General features: G+C 53.0%; 2 protein-coding genes across 3 annotated transcripts in view; both read right to left on the bottom strand.

Annotated features, from left to right (window-relative positions):
- Positions 1–342: 342 nt before the first annotated feature.
- Positions 343–5,113, bottom strand: LOC130837942 (spermatogenesis-associated protein 2-like protein). 2 transcript variants are annotated; one of them, XR_009049611.1, is made up of 3 exons: positions 4,694–5,113; positions 2,903–4,090; positions 343–1,930 (listed from the first exon to the last, which is right to left on the bottom strand). XR_009049611.1 is itself a non-coding variant. In XM_057710658.1 (2 exons), exons 1-2 carry the CDS (start codon positions 5,033–5,035, stop codon positions 2,969–2,971), a joined length of 1,464 nt encoding a protein of 487 aa, XP_057566641.1. In that variant the 5' UTR covers positions 5,036–5,113; the 3' UTR covers positions 2,788–2,968. The 2 variants fall into 2 exon arrangements, 1 of the variants encoding a protein (XP_057566641.1); XM_057710658.1 differs by lacking the exon at positions 343–1,930 and having other exon boundaries at positions 2,788–4,090.
- Positions 5,114–12,556: 7,443 nt separating this feature from the next.
- The window catches only part of BEAN1 (brain expressed associated with NEDD4 1), a 50,379-nt gene continuing 46,600 nt past the window's right edge, over positions 12,557–16,335 (bottom strand). Inside the window, exons 4-5 of the mRNA XM_057710826.1 lie at positions 13,894–14,044; positions 12,557–12,896 (exon numbers count right to left, since the gene is read on the bottom strand). Of these exons, the coding sequence (XP_057566809.1) occupies positions 12,557–12,896; positions 13,894–14,044 (491 nt within the window). The remainder of the gene's footprint in view (positions 12,897–13,893; positions 14,045–16,335) is intronic.

The following is a 16,335-nucleotide window of genomic DNA, read 5'->3' on the forward strand; positions in this document are numbered from 1 at the left end:
ATGGATGGGATTAGTGCTCTGATGAAAGAGACCCCACAGTGCTCCCAAGCCCCTTTCACTATGTGAGGACACAGGGGAAAGTTGACGGTCTGCAATCTGGAACCCAACCAGAACCTAACTACGCTGGCACCATGATCTTGGACTTCCAGCCTCCAGAACTGTGAGGTATAAATTTCTTTTGTTTATAAGGCATGAAGTCTGTGGTATTTTGTTATAGCAGCCCAAACAGACTAAGATAGCAAATAAAAGAACACTGAGATACTTACCAGACTGGCAAACACACACACACACACACACACACATACACATCTAAACACATTCTGTTGTTGAGGCTATGGGGAAACAATCACTCTTATACATTATTGGTGGGCATGCAAATTTGTACAGCCCTTCTGGAGGGAAATATAATAATACCTGATGAACTACATAATTGCAATCCAGCAACCCCACTTCTAGGGCATGAAAGTATATATGCACAAGGTTACTTATTGCAGCATTGTTTGTAATTGCATAGTATTGAAAACAACCTAAAGTCCCATACACAAGGGAGTGGTTAAATAAACCATGCTAATCCACACAATGGAGTAGTATACAGCTGTGAAAAAGGATGAGGAGGGTCTTTCTTCACAGATGTGTGATTTCCAGGACACACTGTTAAGGGAAGAAAGCAATGTCCAAATGAGTATCTAGAGTATGCCAGCTTAAGAAAAATACACAGATGCATAGGAAGTACAGGAAGGGTAACCCAGAAACTAATAGATTGGTGAGAAAAGGCTGGAAAGAAGGGAAGAGTGGAATCGGGGTTGCTGGGATGAGAGGGGAATGCACTCCTGTGACTATATCATTTTGTATAACTCTAAGCATCGTAATGTCTCACATACCTCCCAAATAAATAGTTAAGATGAACTAGGACGTAGGGGGAACAGAAGATGGAATACCACACGGATGAATGACGAGTGACAGCCACACTGAAGGTGCTAGGAAGAAAAGAACTTACTGAAGTAACCTTGAAAAACGGTATCTTGATAGGATGCAAGAAGAGTAAAGGTAAAAATTATTTTACATAAATGCTGAAAGATGGTTATTAAAAATGTTTCTCACAGGTCTATGTTCTAGCAGTTCTGAAATTACTCTGTACTAGAATTTACCAATATGCTAAAATTGAACAAATAAGTAAATAGTCTGTAGATTATGAGAGCTGGGTTTCTCACTGTTAGAGAGTTTGAATTTGGTGTTTTCTTTTTTTTTTTTAAGCTCTTTATTGGAATATATTTGCTTTACACTCTTGTACCAGTTTTTGAGGTACACCAAAGTGAATCAGCTGTATTTATACATATATCCCCATATCCTCTGCCTCCCGCGACTTTCTCCCCCCTCCCTGTCCTGACCCTCTAAGGCATCTCCCATCATTGAGTTGATCTCCTTTTGTTATACAGCAACTTCCCACTAGCTATCTCTTTTACAGTTGGTAGTGTAAATATGTCTATGCTATTCTCTCACTTTGTCCCAGCTTCCCCTTCGCCCCCCACCCCATCCCCGTGTCCTCAAGTCCATTCTCTACTTCTGTATCTCCACTCTTGCCTGTCACTGGGTTCATCAGTACCATTTCTTCAGATTCCATATATATGTGTTAGCATACAGTATTTGTTTTTCTCTTTCTGACTTACTTCACTCTGTATGACAGACTCTAGGTCTATCCACCTCATGACATATAGTTCAATTTCATTCCTTTTTATGGCTGAGTAATATTCCATTGTATATATGTGCCACATCTTCTTTATCCATTCATCTGTTGATGGGCATTTAGGTTGTTTCCATGTCCTTGCTATTGTAAATAGTGCTGCAATGAACATTATGGTACATGTTTCTTCTTGGATCATGGTTTTCTCTGGGTATATGCCCAATAGTGGGATTACTGGGTAATACTTGCCTACGAAGCAATGGACAAAGGATTAATCTCCAAACTATACAAGCAGCTCATGCAGCTTAATACCAAAAAAGCAAATAACCCAATCCACAAATGGGCAGAAGACCTAAATAGACATTTCTCCAAAGAAGACGTACAGATGGCCAACAAACACATGAAAAGATGCTCAACATCACTAATTATTAGAGAAATGCAAGTCAAAGCCACAATGAGGTATCCCCTCACACCGGTCAGAATGGCCATCATCAAAAAATCTAGAAACAATAAATGTTGGAGAGGGTGTGGTAAAAAGGGAACTCTCCTGCACTGTTGGTGGGAATGTAAGCTGATACAGCCACTATGGAAAACAGTTTGGAGGTTCCTTAAAAAACTAAAAATGTCTGGTGTTTTCTTATGGCTGGAGTGAGGTTAGACATTTTTGGCAAGAATACAACCATAACAAAAAAAAAGATGCTGTGTCCTCAGTGCATCTTATCAAAGAATGTATGTTGTCCATGCATCTTATTACTGGTGATATTAACCTGCTCATCCCTGGAATAAACCACTAGGATCTCTGGTTCCTTGTATTGGAAAATGATGTTTAGCGACCAAGATCTAAGTGCCAGGTATACTCATTGTTACTAGGTGTCTTTGCCTCTAAGCCTACTCTCATGACAGAGTGAGGGAACATATATATGTGTACTAACCCAGCTATATTTCTGTATCTGTATATAATTTAAAAACCATGAGTTCGTACTGATACCTCTGATTCTAATGCGACACCACAGAGTGAAAGTCATGATGGAACATAGGTTTCAACAGGATCCTCCGGCAGCTGGATGGAGCTGACCGCAGGGGGATGAGGGCAGAGGCTGGGAGACTGGCGTCCTCCAAGGATCTGAGTGACAGGCCTTGGTGGTCCCTGTGGCTGACAAGTTGTGGGTTTGGCTGCTGTTCCCACTGTGGTCCCAGATCCACCACCTCACCAAGTGTCACCTTTCTGGCAGAAGAGCAGTCGGCTTAATCAGGTGTCTGTCCCTGTACCATCCAGGGGTGACATCCTCAGCTGTTGCTTGTGTAGTATCCTTGTGTGGGAACTGGCACCTCCAGCCCCTCCGGGGGGATGTAGTGAGTACTGGGGGGCTCTTGTACATGAGAGGGGGCCTGAGGAGACCTCCAGAACTGAGCGACTCTACTCTCCGGGCTGCCACCCTCCCTGGCTGGCTCTGGCCTCATGAGAGGCTCTGATTGTCCATTCTCCTCAACCCCTGAGCCAGGGGAGCCCCCAGGATGGCTTGCTGGAGTTGGGGGTCTGAGGAGGTGGACGAGGTACTCACAGAGCTCATCCATGTCAGAGGGAGTGCTTGGAGGCGCAGCGTCTGTGCCAGGAGTAGCCAGCTCTGGCAGAGCTTCTGGCTTTGGGGCCAAGGAATTCTCCGACAACCGAGAGCCTGGCGTCAGGCAGAGCTGCCTGGGAATGGTGACCTCTTTGCTCTCAGGAGCTGCGTTGAGGACCGGGGGCTGCTCAGTGCTGCTACCTGAGGGGGCAGCTGTCTCCCCTGGAGGTGGGCTGGGCCCCAGGCCTGGGCCCTGGAGTTGCTTTCCCTTCAGGCTGCTCAGGGGATGGTCCCTGGGGAACAAGGGTGTCCGGTGTAGCACAAGGTCACTGTAGCAGGTCAGGAACTCCTCACTGTCCGAACGTGTGCTGGGGTGGCGAGGAGGCCCCAAGGAGGCCAGGGGGCCAGGGAGGGGACGGTGGGGGGCTATTGAGATCTCAGGCAGGCTCAAGGCCACAGGCAGAGAGTGCTGACCATCAGGACTTTCCGCCAGGGTCCGCTCAGTCCCTGACCCTGCTGAGGGGCCTGGGCTTGACTGGGCCTCCTGCGTGCCCTTGTGGGTCTTCAGCAGCCCTCTCTCTGAGCTGGGCCTGCAGTGGGGCCTGGCCACGGTCTCTCTGCCCAGTGCGAGGAGCTGCCTGCCCGAGGTACCGAGAACGGCCTCACACGCATTTCTCGTCAGGAAGATCTCAAACACCATCTGCTTGGTGTCCTCCTTGCTGATGGCCTGGATCAGTGAAAACTCTGCCTCAGAGGTGGCCATGTAGCCCAGCCTGCCCAAAATGGTGTGCAGTGTGTGTTCAGAAAGCACAGGCCGGACCCAGTAGGCAAAGTTCCCCGTGTACGTCTGGAACAAACAGGGGTGTTCATTAGGGTGGGACATGTCTCAGCAGAGTGGCTGAGAGGGGCCAGGCAGAACCAAGGGTTGATGTTCAGGGCACAGAGGCTCCTGAGAAGCAGGTGGGCCAGGGCATGGGGACAAATGGAAACCTGGCCCACAGTCATGTCACCCCTGTCCCATTTTACAGAAGGGCACACTGAGGCCCACAGGCAGGACTTTTGTCTCAAGTCACACAGCAGGAGAATGACTGAGCCAGTTGGTGTCCTGGCTCCCAGCCCAACAGTCCTGGCCTGGAGCCAGAAGAGATTCAGCCTTTCTGATGGCTTGCCACACCCAAAGTCTTTCCCTTGTTTCCTGTGAGCTCCTTGGTGCCGTCTCTTTAGAGAGGCAGTACAGCCTAGTGGTTAGGAGCTGCAAGCCTGAAGTTGAGTCCTGTCTGGGCTGCTTATTAGCTGGTGACCGCAGATAAGTTGCATAACCTCTTTAGCTCTCAGTTTCTCCCACTGTAAAATGGGACCAAAGTCAGTGGTCATGACAGACACACTGTTCCCCTCCAGAGGCCTGGTCCCTCCCTAAGACCCCCTCTCTCAAGGTCATGGCAGTGCCTACCTTCAGGGACCTGATTTCCTTCCTCCAGGGAAACAGAAGTAGGTTGACGGAGATCAGCTCCAGGAACTCCAGTGCACGTGCCAATTTGTGGTAGACATGCTGGGCAGAGCTGGGAGCCCCCTGGGAGTGAGTGGGCCCCAAATGAGGGGCCACATCCTCAGGCAGATAGAGCTGCAGAGGGACCCCTGTGTCCAGCAGCCACCGGGCCCTGCAGGTGAGAGCTGCTTGTCTGCAGACCTCGAGCCGGCCCTCCCCTGCCCTGTCCAGGTAGTAGCCGATGAGGTCATCCAGGAGGGTCTCCAGCGTATCCTCGTCTGGGCTTGGGGGCTGGGGCCGGCTCATGGTGGCTCCGAGCGGCTGGATGTGGATGAGAGTCCTGTGGGCCTCCCGGGCCAGGCCCAGGCTAGCCTGCCTCTGTCCCGCCCCACAGCTCAATCAGGAAGCCGAGGAGGAAGTTGTGTTAGCAAAAGAGAAAGCTGTGCACGGTGTGGCCTGCCACAGCTTGTCACTCTGGAGGTGGCAGGGGCTGGGTTCATCTCCTCCCAGTGGTGCAGAGCTGAGGTCAGGCTGGGTCCTCGCCTTGCCCCAAGAGCAAGTGGGAAAGCACAGCGGTGCCTGCATCCTTCCATACCCCCTCTGCAGCAGTAGCTGCCTGTGCTGCCTGTCATGTCACCTGCAAAGGCTCCTGGCGCCTCATGCTGGAGAGACTTTTTTTTTGGCTGGTATGCGGGCTGCAAGTGCCAGGGAGTTAACACCCAGCGGCAACCCTCAGCCAACCAAGGAGGGTCGGTGGATAGAAACCCCGGCTTCCTGCCCTTGGTGGAGTGGTTGTGAGGTCTGTTTTATTCTGTCTTTCAGAGGGTCTCCGGTGGGATCGCCCAGGTTGCCCACAGCAATAACCTGCTCATGAATGCATCTGTGTTGACTCTGCTCCCTCCCTCGTCTTAATTCCCAACTCCTTCATTGTGCTTCCTGGGATCACCTCCCAAATAAACTATTTATATCCAGATCTGGAGTCAGGGACAGCTTTCGGAGGGATTGAGGTGGACACAATCACCTGTGTACTCTCCCATCTAGCCTTCCCTCCATCACTGCCCTCTCCCTACCTGCCCCCTTCCCCTCCCTTCCCCTCCCATCTCTCCCTCTCTCCCTCCCCTCTCTCCCTCCCTCCCTTCCTTCTATTCACCCCCTACTTACTTCAGCGATGATTCACTCATTCATTCAGCCACTCTCAGTGACTCACTCCTTCCGTGTGGATCAGCATTTCTCAAAGTGTGCTCCATGGAAGACCACTAGTTTGGGGCTGTTAATCAATCTTACATGAGTGAAAGATTCCTGTGGCCAAATGCACTGGGGAGCCCCTGGATTAAGTAAGGTCCCTAGGCATCTTGGCTTCAGGACCTCTCACGTGGGGGCTCACTGGGGGTGAGAGTTTCTAGGAGGGGGCAACTTGCACACTATTTCCCAACTTCTCGGATCCTAGGTCCTTTCAATGCTCTCATCTGGTGCTTGGGGCAGTGCCATCCTTGAGCAGATGGCCTGGCCTGTTCCGTGCCAGCCCACGGGCTTCAGAGGCAAATGAGACAAAGCACCTGCCCTTGGTGGCTCACATTCTGGAGAGCCCGGTTGAAGGGTGGTGGCCGTGCAGGAGCTGGCTGTGACCCTGTAGTAACACAGGCCAGGAAGACCTGGTTCTTGACCATCCTTTGTTTTCTGGGAGACTCTGCTGGCCTCCTGCCCCTCCAGTCACCAGGAAGGGCATCTGCCTGGTGCTTGGCCTTGGAGCGGCTTCAGTCCTGGGCTCACCACACCTGGGGTCTCTTTGCTCCCTGCCCCCAACTCCCCTGCCCCCTGCAACCTTTTCTGGGCTCAGTGGCCAGGGCAGTTCCTGCCCCTCTGGTTGGGAACTTACTTGGGAGTGCTACTTGGAAATGGGTCTCCCGGTGAGTATCAGCTCTCCCTTTGGAGGCTGGTCTGGATTAGTAATTTTGGGTCCGATGGTAGGGATGCTACTCTTTCACACACATTAGTTCATCTGATCCTGAACCTCAGCAAGTTTAGGTAAGTAGTCCATCTGACCACCTTTCTGGGTAGGAGACATAGGTCAGGGCTGTGCAGGCCAAGGTGGGTGGGAGAGGGCTGGTGGATGTTTGGCATCCTGACAGCCTGGGGCCAAAGAGAGCCAGAGAGGCCCTTGTCCATCACTAGGCCAAATGCCCCTTCCCCCCATTTTATGAATGAGGAGACTGAGGCAGAGAGGGCAAGAGCTGGGATTGAAACCCAAGAATATTAGTTTTTTATTGCTGCTATAATAAATTACTGCAAATTTAATGGCTTAAAACAAATTTATTATCTTACAGAGGTGAGAATCCAAAATCAGTCTATTGGGCTGGTTCCTTTGCGGGGGCTGTAGGGGAGAATCCGTTTCCTTGCTTTTTCCAGTTTCTGGAGGCCACCTATATTCCCTGGCTTGTGGGCTCTTCCTCTATCTTCAGAGCTAGCAGTATGGCATCTTGAAATCTCTCACTTCTCTCTTCATTCTGCTTCAGTATAGCACACCTTCTCTGACTTTGACCCTGTGGCCTCCCTCTCATAAAAACCCTTGTGATTACATCGGACCCACCTGGGCAATCCAGTATAATTGCCTCTTCTCAAGGTCCTTCATCACACCTGTGACATCCCTTTGCCATGGAAGGTAACATATTCACAGGTTCTGGACATTAGGATCTGGACATCTTTAGGGGGCCGTTATTCAGCTTACTACACCAAGTCTATCTGATACCCAAGGCCATGCTTTTTTCCATAATAATGGATTTGTAAGAACACCAAATAGGAGTGGCAGGTTTGGGGATGGGTCCCAGGCCATTGAATTGTCTTGAAGGGGTGGTCACCAGACCATGGAATGGGGTGGGGGAGGTTTAAAACAAAAGGGTTTTAATTCTTTCCGTCTCTCTTTCTCCTTGGCCTCATTTGTTCTCTGAGGAGGGGCCTGGAGATGTTAAACCGAAGTTTAAGAAACTGGTACACAATTTAATCCCTCCCCACTATGATTCTCCTACTGCTTTTGGTTTCTTATTGACGTAACCACCTCCCTCATTCTGGACATCCTAGTCTTCAGCTCTTGGGGACCGCATCATGTCTGTTAACTGCCTTCCACCCCTGTCTCTCTGGGAGGTCTAAGACCATGGAGGGAAAAGGCTGACAGGGTGCCTGGATCCATTCCCCTCCCTGCCCTGCTTCTCAATGCCAGCTTCCTCCCCCATTGGACCACTGCTGTCTCTTGAACTGTTGGATTTAGTGTTAATCGCATTATTCACACTTTCTGGGCCCTGAGGGGAGTGACTGGCTTAGTGAGAACCTGCTTTCTCTGCCTGCCAAGGTGACTTGGTTTGGGGATAATGCAGGGGGCAGAGGGAGGAGAGGGGACGCTGGAGACTTGTGGGGGGTGCTTTGACTTAGGATACGCTGATGGGGGATGGGGTCCTGAGGCCCAGAGAAGAAAATGGTCTGGCTCAAGGTCACAGGAGTGAGGCTGGTGAGGTCTGGCTTAGGCTGTGACCACAGGGTCTCAGGCCCTGCAGACCTGGGATTCCTTGGAGAGATGCTGAGCAGACGCGGCAGGGCTGCAACCCTCGGGACAAAGGCGTGCCCAGCCCCAAAGCCCAGAAACACCAGGCCTGGGCCCCAGGCAATTGGTCCTGATTGAGAGAGTTCACCTGTGCTTGGGGAGACAGTGAGGTCAGCAGAGCAGAGTCCAGGACAGAAGATTCTCTCAGATGACGACGCTGCCTGTCCTTCCACCACTCATGCCTCCGATCTGGTCAGTCTTCCGGGGACTCTGATGATGATGCCTGAGCGTGAGTGTGGGTGCCCTTGGGGTGGGACCCCTGAGCACGTGAGCTCTGAGTGTGAGCAGCACAGTGTGTATGCACTGAAGCCATCTGAGCCAATGCATACAGACCACAGGTGGTGTGAGCTGGGTGATGCTGCACACGAGTGTGTGCCTGAGGGTCTCTCTAGGAAGTTGGTGTGAGAGACCCCTGTGTGTGTATACGCACGTGGGCTTGGTTGGTGCCAGCCAGCAGGTGTTGCGAGGGGCGGCTGTGGACGGCCGTGCTTGGTATCAACCCTCGTTCCTCCCTCCCTCGGGTGATTCCTGCCGCTCACGTGTGGCAGATGCTGTGGGTGCCCTTCCAGGGGGCTGTGGAACTTGCCCTGCCCATGCTTACTGCTCCAGGGGCAGCACATGCTGACCATGGCGGTGGCCTCATGAGCCAGCAGCTGCAGCTTGGCTGTCTGAAAACTTTCTTTGGCCACAAGAGCCTGCCTGGCTGCACAAGGGGCAGGGATTAACATTCACCAACGAGCAGCCTCAAACAATGACTCTTGAGAGTCTGAGAGCCATGTGTGACTAATCCATCTCCCTCCCCATCAGCTGACCAACTCTGAAGTGAACTCCACAGCCATTTGGAGTTGCCAAGGGGACAGAGCTCAGTTGCCCACAGTGGTGACCAGCATGACAACACCCTGCATGGGCTTCCTTCCTTTCCTGGTTTCACTGCCCGCTCCCTAGTGGTACACCTGGGGTACCCTCCTCATCAACCCCTTTAACCCACATCCTGTCCCAGGGTCTGGTCCTGCCCCTCCTCCTGTTCCCACCATCCTGGGAATTTGACTTCACTTCCCATCTCCTTGGGGCCCTGATGAGCGCCACTGCCCTGGGTGCTCTCCTTGGCCCGACCCCTCAGGCCCCAGCAGAGGGAGGCAGCCAGTGTCCTTGTAGGAGTGTGCACAAGGACCTTGGATGTGGCGCTGGATGTGAACATGCCATAGTGTGTCACAACGGACAAAAGTCATGCTGTGGATGGAGGAGGTGGAAAACACCAGGCTCGATAGTGCCCTGGGCCAGTGGGACCCTGAGTGTGTTTGCTGTTGGAAATGGGTGTTGGTTTGGGGTGGTTCAGGTTGGGGTCACCACGGGCACCAGATGGACCGGACACCATCACCACGAAGGCTGCTACACTCATTCCCAGGAGCAGGAGCCTCAGAGCACGGAGGTGGCACCTGAGCCATGCACAGTGGTGTTTACAAGGACAGGGGAGGGATTATTTTGCATACAGCAAGGGGCACTTATGTATCTGACTGTGCCCAGAGAGAGATGCTGGGGGGCAAGAGTGATTCCTGAAAATGGGATGCTTGAATGGTTTAAACCTCATGGAGCATCCCGATGGTGGAGGACAAGCCCAGGACCAAAACAAGTTCTGTCTACAACAATGAGTGTCCACAGGCAGTAGGTTAGAAAGTGGGAGAAGGGGCTGACTCATTTGCCTTGAATGGTGACAGCAGGCAGCCAGCAGGTGGCAGTGTGGGCTTGCATTGGGGCTGGTGGGCGCAAGCCTGTTGGGACCTGGGACAGGGCTGTACCTTCCTTCAGGATTTCACTTCCAGGGCACTTGGGGGTTTAGGACTATGCTAGTGGACTCTAGTTCGAGTGGGAGGGAATAGTGACAAAGGAAGGGAACTGGCCTCTGTCAGCCAAGGGATTAATGACTAAAGCCAAGGTCTTACCGAAAGCAGAGATAGGAAGAAAATTTCTGCAGGAGGGGAGAAAACAACTAATTTCAGTCTAATTACCACCCCCACCACCCCCAAAACACACACACACCCTGCTTCCTGGTAGTTAAAACCATCAGGGTGTGGAGAGTCAAATGATGTCAAAGTGACATGTGCAGTCCCTGGTGTTCCTGGAGTCAAGTCTTGAAGTTTATGGCCTGTGTTGGTGGCAGTTACAGTGGCCAAGTCTTGGAGAAATGATGCCATGTTTTGGAGAGGTTAAAAAAAAATTAACTTGTGAAAGTCACTGACTACCCAAATACCCACGTCAAAAGGAGAATGACAAGGCTTAGGCTGCTAATTTTGAGAGAAGTAACCTATTTTCAGTTTGCTACTATTTACTGTTTCCTTTCCTTGGGAGTTTCAGATGGTGCCAGCCGCACCATGGGCTGCTTGATCATGTTACTTCTTGCAACATTTTTTATTGATATATTTATTTTGAACACAGAAAAGATACATTGTTGCTTATTTAGCGCTTAATCCAGGAACAAGAAAAGCTTTTGGGCTCCATCCCTTAAACACTGATGAGTGTGTGGGGATTTTTATCTTCTTCCCCAGTAGCACTCTCTTGGGTTGCAGAGCAGGATGCGTTTCTTAAAAGAGCCTCATCCCTGGAGAGCATTTTAAAGGCTATACAGTACAACAGACAGATATTTTTTGCCTAGAAAACAGTACACCACAAAGGTGGACAGAGCTGCTTGTAAACAAGATCCCTCTCCCCGGGGAAGAGTCAGGGGCTCCAGGATGTTACAGAACCTCTGGGTGGATTCCTTTCAGTTCTGCACGAGAAGAAATTCTACAGAAAATAAAATTCACGATTGCCTTTCTTGCCACCTCTCTTCTTAAGAAAGGGATTACTAAATTGTCTTAGCCCTTTGTTGGAGGAATTGAAATGTGGGGGAGAGGATGGTTGGGGGTGCTGTTGTTTAAAGAGAGGGTGGGGAGGGAGGCAGGGTGGGTTTGAGGACTCTCTGCCCCTGGTGATGCCAGCAGGGATGCTCTTCACAGATGCTGGGCTGGCAGGCTGGGTCTTTAGGAATCAGCTCTGTTACCTGCATGGTGTCTGATGGAAATTGCTGATTCAGGGGCCAGGATCTGAATCTCTCTACAACCAGGCCCACGTATCCCCCTGGTAGCAAGGCCAAGAGGCAGCCACTGGCCCTCTCACAGTAGCATGGTGGGGCCCACATCCCCTTTATTTTATCTCTGCAGACACCATGGAGGGCAGGGCCAGAATGTGTCAGCTCACAATTCCCAACTATGAGCCACCACCCAGGAGGACAGCACTGTTTCTGGGGTCTGGCTCCAGCCCACACAAGCTTAGGCTGTAATGGGCGGCTGAGCATGTACTTAGGGAGGTGCTGCTCCTCTCCTCAGAGCCGTACCCAGGCAGACCCCCATCTTCTTTGAAGACCCTCAGTCCTGGGCAGTGGTTGGACTGACATGGGCACAGCTGTGACTCACCACCACCACCACCGCGTGCCCACCAAGGGCCCTGTCCATCACCTGTGGCTTGGAGTGGGGGCTTTGGAGAGGACTCCACAAGCACCTCCAGACTGAGGCCACTGGGCTAGGGATGCGCAAGGCGAGCTGTGAGGGTCTCCAGGTTGTGCCTGAGCCCCCAGACCCATGTCCCTCACCCTGTAAGTGGCAGGGTGGTGATGTTGTGGCTCTTCTGCCCTGGAGTTGGGAGGTGAGGACAGGGTGGAGCTGAGCCTCACGGTGGCCTGTCCCGCCAACCGGGAGGACCAGCTGCCCTGGGGTGGGGTTGGGGCAGGCAGCTGACCTGGGATGGTCGCGCAGTTCCTAGAGGCAGAATCAGCATTTGGGCACAGGCTGCCAGGTGAGGGCATGGCAAACAGCCCAGGGAGAGGGCGGAGTAAGTCCTGGTCCCTCTCCGCCTCTCTTCTCCCAGCATTGGCTACAGAGGCATCACAGACAGGCTGGGGAGGAAACTGGAGGTTGGGAGAGCTTCATCTGTAAGGAAACCTTCACAGATAGGATTGCGTGTGTGGGGGGGGCTGTGTGTGTGCATGTCTGCACATGTGTGGGGCATGTCTGGATGTGTATGTGCACATGGGTGTGTCAGTGTGTGTGTGTGTGTACGTTGTGTATATATGTGTGCATTTGGGGGTGCCATGTGTGCATATCTGTGTGTGTGTGTGTGTGTGTGTGTGTGCGCACACGCCCCTGTGTGCCTGAAAGATGTGGCTCAGCCCCAAGGGGCTGGCAGGACGGACAGCTGGGTCCTCACATAATCCTCTCTGGGCCAGAGGCCAGGGCCTGGGTTGGGGCAGGTGAGCCCTGGGAACCCCTTAGCCCTGGTTCTGGTCCTGGCAGCGGCAGCAGGCCTGACGGGGGGCTGGCCCCACACACGGCCTCATAAGGTGGCAGGGTGTCCATGGAGACGGTGCGGAGGCCACTCTGGCCCTGCAGCCTCTGCGCCTGCTGGTGTTGGCTGGGGCTGTGGCCACTGCCTGCATCCAGGACACCATCCAGCTCGGGGCAGGAGTCAGTCAGCGAGTAGGGTGGCGGGGCATCCGTGGGGACATACAGCTGCGTGGCCCCCGGCCCCATACACTCCTCGTAACTGTAAGACAAGAGGCTCCCTCAGGGCCCTGTGCAGGCCTCAGTGGCAGGCAGTCTCCCCCCAGGGCTGGGGGCCTCGCCTCAGCGACAAGCTGCCCTGGCATGGACCAGGCCAGGCCTTGGTCACACTGACTGCAGTGAAACCCCTCTACTCCCTGGGGAGGGGCATCCCAGAACCACGGAGACCTGGATTCTCGTCCTGACTCAGCCCCAGTGTTCCATGTGAACGTGAGGGAGCAAGTCGCCGCATTCTGGGTCTCAGGTCGCTCAGAACAGCAGCCGCTGCTGCTGGAGCATCTCTGGGCAGGGCTTAGTGTGGGTGGTGCTGTGGGAGCAAGCTCAGGCTGCCAGACACTCCTTGGTCTCAAGTCACCCCAAAGTGGTCCTTCCAGGGTTTAGGAAGGAGTCCTTGGGGCCCGTAGCTGCAGGGCGAGAAAGCACCCACTTGCAGGGGAAGTTCATCCCTCCCAGTGCCCCTGGGGGCAGAGGGTAAAGGGTAAATGGTGATGGGGAGGATGGGGCTGTTTGTGGGGCCCAAGTGGTCTCTTGGTGGGGAAGTGATGGGGAGGCCCTGAATCCACTTTTCAGGTACTGACTGGTGGCGATGTGCCTGAGGGTGGCTCCCCAGAGAAGACTCTCCCCATGGGACAGGGCCACCTCATGGCCATGAGTGGAGTCTGGACACAAGGACACCTATCCCAGTGGATGTTATTTGGGCTTTGGGGGCACATACTAAGGGGCTAGGGCCTGGGCCCTCCACCTCACCTCTCCACCCAGCCTGAAGCAGCTGGACTTTTCTTCTCTTTCCCTTTCTGAGTGTCTCTCGGGGATATCAGCTGAGTCATGCCCCACCTCACAGGGACCAGCTTGGGCAGGAGGGTGAGGAGATGGCCACACCCACTGAGCAGATGTTTTCTGCATTTATACCATCTGGGGTGTTGCTATGTCCCTTGGGGGCTGGGGATTTCTGCCCAGAGCCCCTCCCTCTCAGGCCTTACCCTGGTGGAGAATCTGGGTACAGCTCTTGGAGCGCCGTGGCATCCACGTCCCCATCAGAGCTGAGGTCCAAGGGTGGAGGCCAGTCCTCGGCCGGGCTGCAGGCGTAGCGCATCCTGTGGCTCGAGCGGCTATATGTGTGCCCGTCAAACACTGCAGGGAATGGACATTTATCCTGGGCCTCAGGCTGCTGCCAGGGAGGGTCTTCACAGGTCTGCTTGAGGCCAATGAGATTCTGTTCTCTCCAACTCACCATCCCGCTCACCAAGCAGGCCTGCCTTCATTCCGTCAGTGACAGCCCCAGAATATGCTTGCCAGTGCTCTGCTGAGCACGGGGGTCACAGAGAGGAAGCAGAGCCCGCCCTGCCCTGGTGGGGCTCCCAGGGTGGTGAGCAGCCTGTGCTGGGGACAGCCTGGTAGTGGGCCGCTTGTCATGAGCTTTGATGGATGTTGTACTGAGGCTGTGGGAGCAGAGATGGGCCTGACCCAGCCTGGAGGCCAGGGAGGGCTTCCTGGGGGAAGGGCTCCCAGAGCTGGATCTTGTCTAGAAATTAGCCAGGGGAAGAGGGGCCGGCCTGACAGGGAACAGAACAGCTTGAGCCAAGGGGGGAGATGAGAAAGAAGACTGTAGTGTGAACAAGAAGCTTTGCACTGTGGAGAAGGGCTGGGGCACGAAAAATGGGGAGGAAGTGTCAAGGAATGAGGATAGCAGAGGTCTCTGGGGTCAGGCCACCCTCCCTTTAGGTATCCCAGGGAGAAACGGGATTTCTATGATGAATCCTGGTGACTTCACGTACTACACTCTCTTCTGTGCTTTTTTGTTTGTTTGTTTTTGTTTTTATCACATAGTACATCAAAGGCTCTGAAATGTCCCACAGCTGAGAGACACATTTAACTGTGCTTGTGCAGCATTTTGCCACAGAATCCTATTTTCTTAGACCTAGTAACACTGCTTAGGAAATGCCAATGGAGTACAATCTTCTTATTCTACAGCTGGGGTTCAGAGAGGCTCAGTGACTTGCTGGAGGCCACACAGCAAATTATTGGTTGGGCCAGAGGGCGGCTGGATGTCCTGGCTCCTCCACCTCCCAGTTTCTGACAGGTCTGGTAGAGGTGGGGGTCGGGGGATAAGGGAGCTGCAAAGATGGTTGAGACCTGAGGTCTCCCCACCCTCAGTGGGTTCCCAGGTGGCTCCTCCCCTCAGGGGGAGGGGCCTAACATGAGGGGCAAGGCTTGGCTGTCTGGGGTGGGGCTTGTGACCTCTCTCTGAGGTCAGCAGCACTGCTGCAGGTGCCCTCTCCATTCTAAGCCAGAGGCTCAGGGCCACGTGGTTGGTAGAGTGTGGAGTTAGAAAGTATGCACAGCCTGCACAACCCCAGAGATCGCTCTTTCCACTCCCCAAATCTCTCTTTCCCACTCACGATACAACACTGAGTGGAAAAATCTGGATATGAAACTCTATCTGCAGGTACAATCCCTAGGGTTATCTATGGACATCGAGAAAGCTCTCGGAAGAAAATATTCCAAACACGTTAATAGCGGCTCTGTCTGGAGGACAGGATCAGAACCCATCTTTTCTTTTTTATATTTTCTGTATTTTAAAGGTTTCCTACAATGAACACATAGTACTTTTCTACTAGGGAAGAGGAACCCAATAACATATGCTGTAAGAAGGAGCTGAAATGAGATGTTTCTTTTTAGGGCACCAGCTGAAGGATGAGAATTTTGGGAAGAAATTAGGGAAGAAACTCAGGAGAGAGGAAAATATTAAATAACTGGGTGAGGACAGAAGTGGAACTGAAGCTGCTGGGCTCTGGTGCCGGAGTGCTGTCCCTGTCAGCCTTGCTGGCGGGAGGGCCCCCCTTGCGGGACCAGTGCCAGGGGCTCCGGCTGTCCAGACCTCGGGAAAGCTAAGGCTGTTTCCTGGTGGGTAGGTGTGAGAGCCGACTGGGCTGAACCCTGCTGCTGTTCACCTCTCTCCCTGGGGTTGCTTTTCTTGGGGCCCCCCTAGATGCTGAGGGTCTTAGGGCAATGGAGGCTTCCCTGAGGCACTCACCTAGTCCAGACCCCAATCCTGAGGTGATCCAGGTCAGTCCCAGATATCCAGCTGGGCAGAGCTCCTGGGGAGCAGCTTGAAAGAACCACCTTCCCCCCCCACACACACCCCCTATTTGAACTCCCCAAATTCCTTTCTTATCTCCTTTCCTTTCCTGTCTTCCACATCAGCACAGACCCAGATGGTCCAGGGAGACCTAAATCTCTCTCTTCCCTTGTTTACCCACGTTAAGATATACCTTGGTTCATTATTCAGCCCAAATCCAAGGTTAACAACCTTTGACAGGCCCCGGGAGAGAGGGGCGGAGGAATGTGCATCCATGAGCATCTCTGTGCTCCAGCCTCAGGATCTCCATCTCATTCACCCTCCCAACAATTTGTGAGAGGGG

This window comes from Hippopotamus amphibius, chromosome 16, assembly GCF_030028045.1.
Source record: "Hippopotamus amphibius kiboko isolate mHipAmp2 chromosome 16, mHipAmp2.hap2, whole genome shotgun sequence".
NCBI lineage: Eukaryota > Metazoa > Chordata > Mammalia > Artiodactyla > Hippopotamidae > Hippopotamus > Hippopotamus amphibius.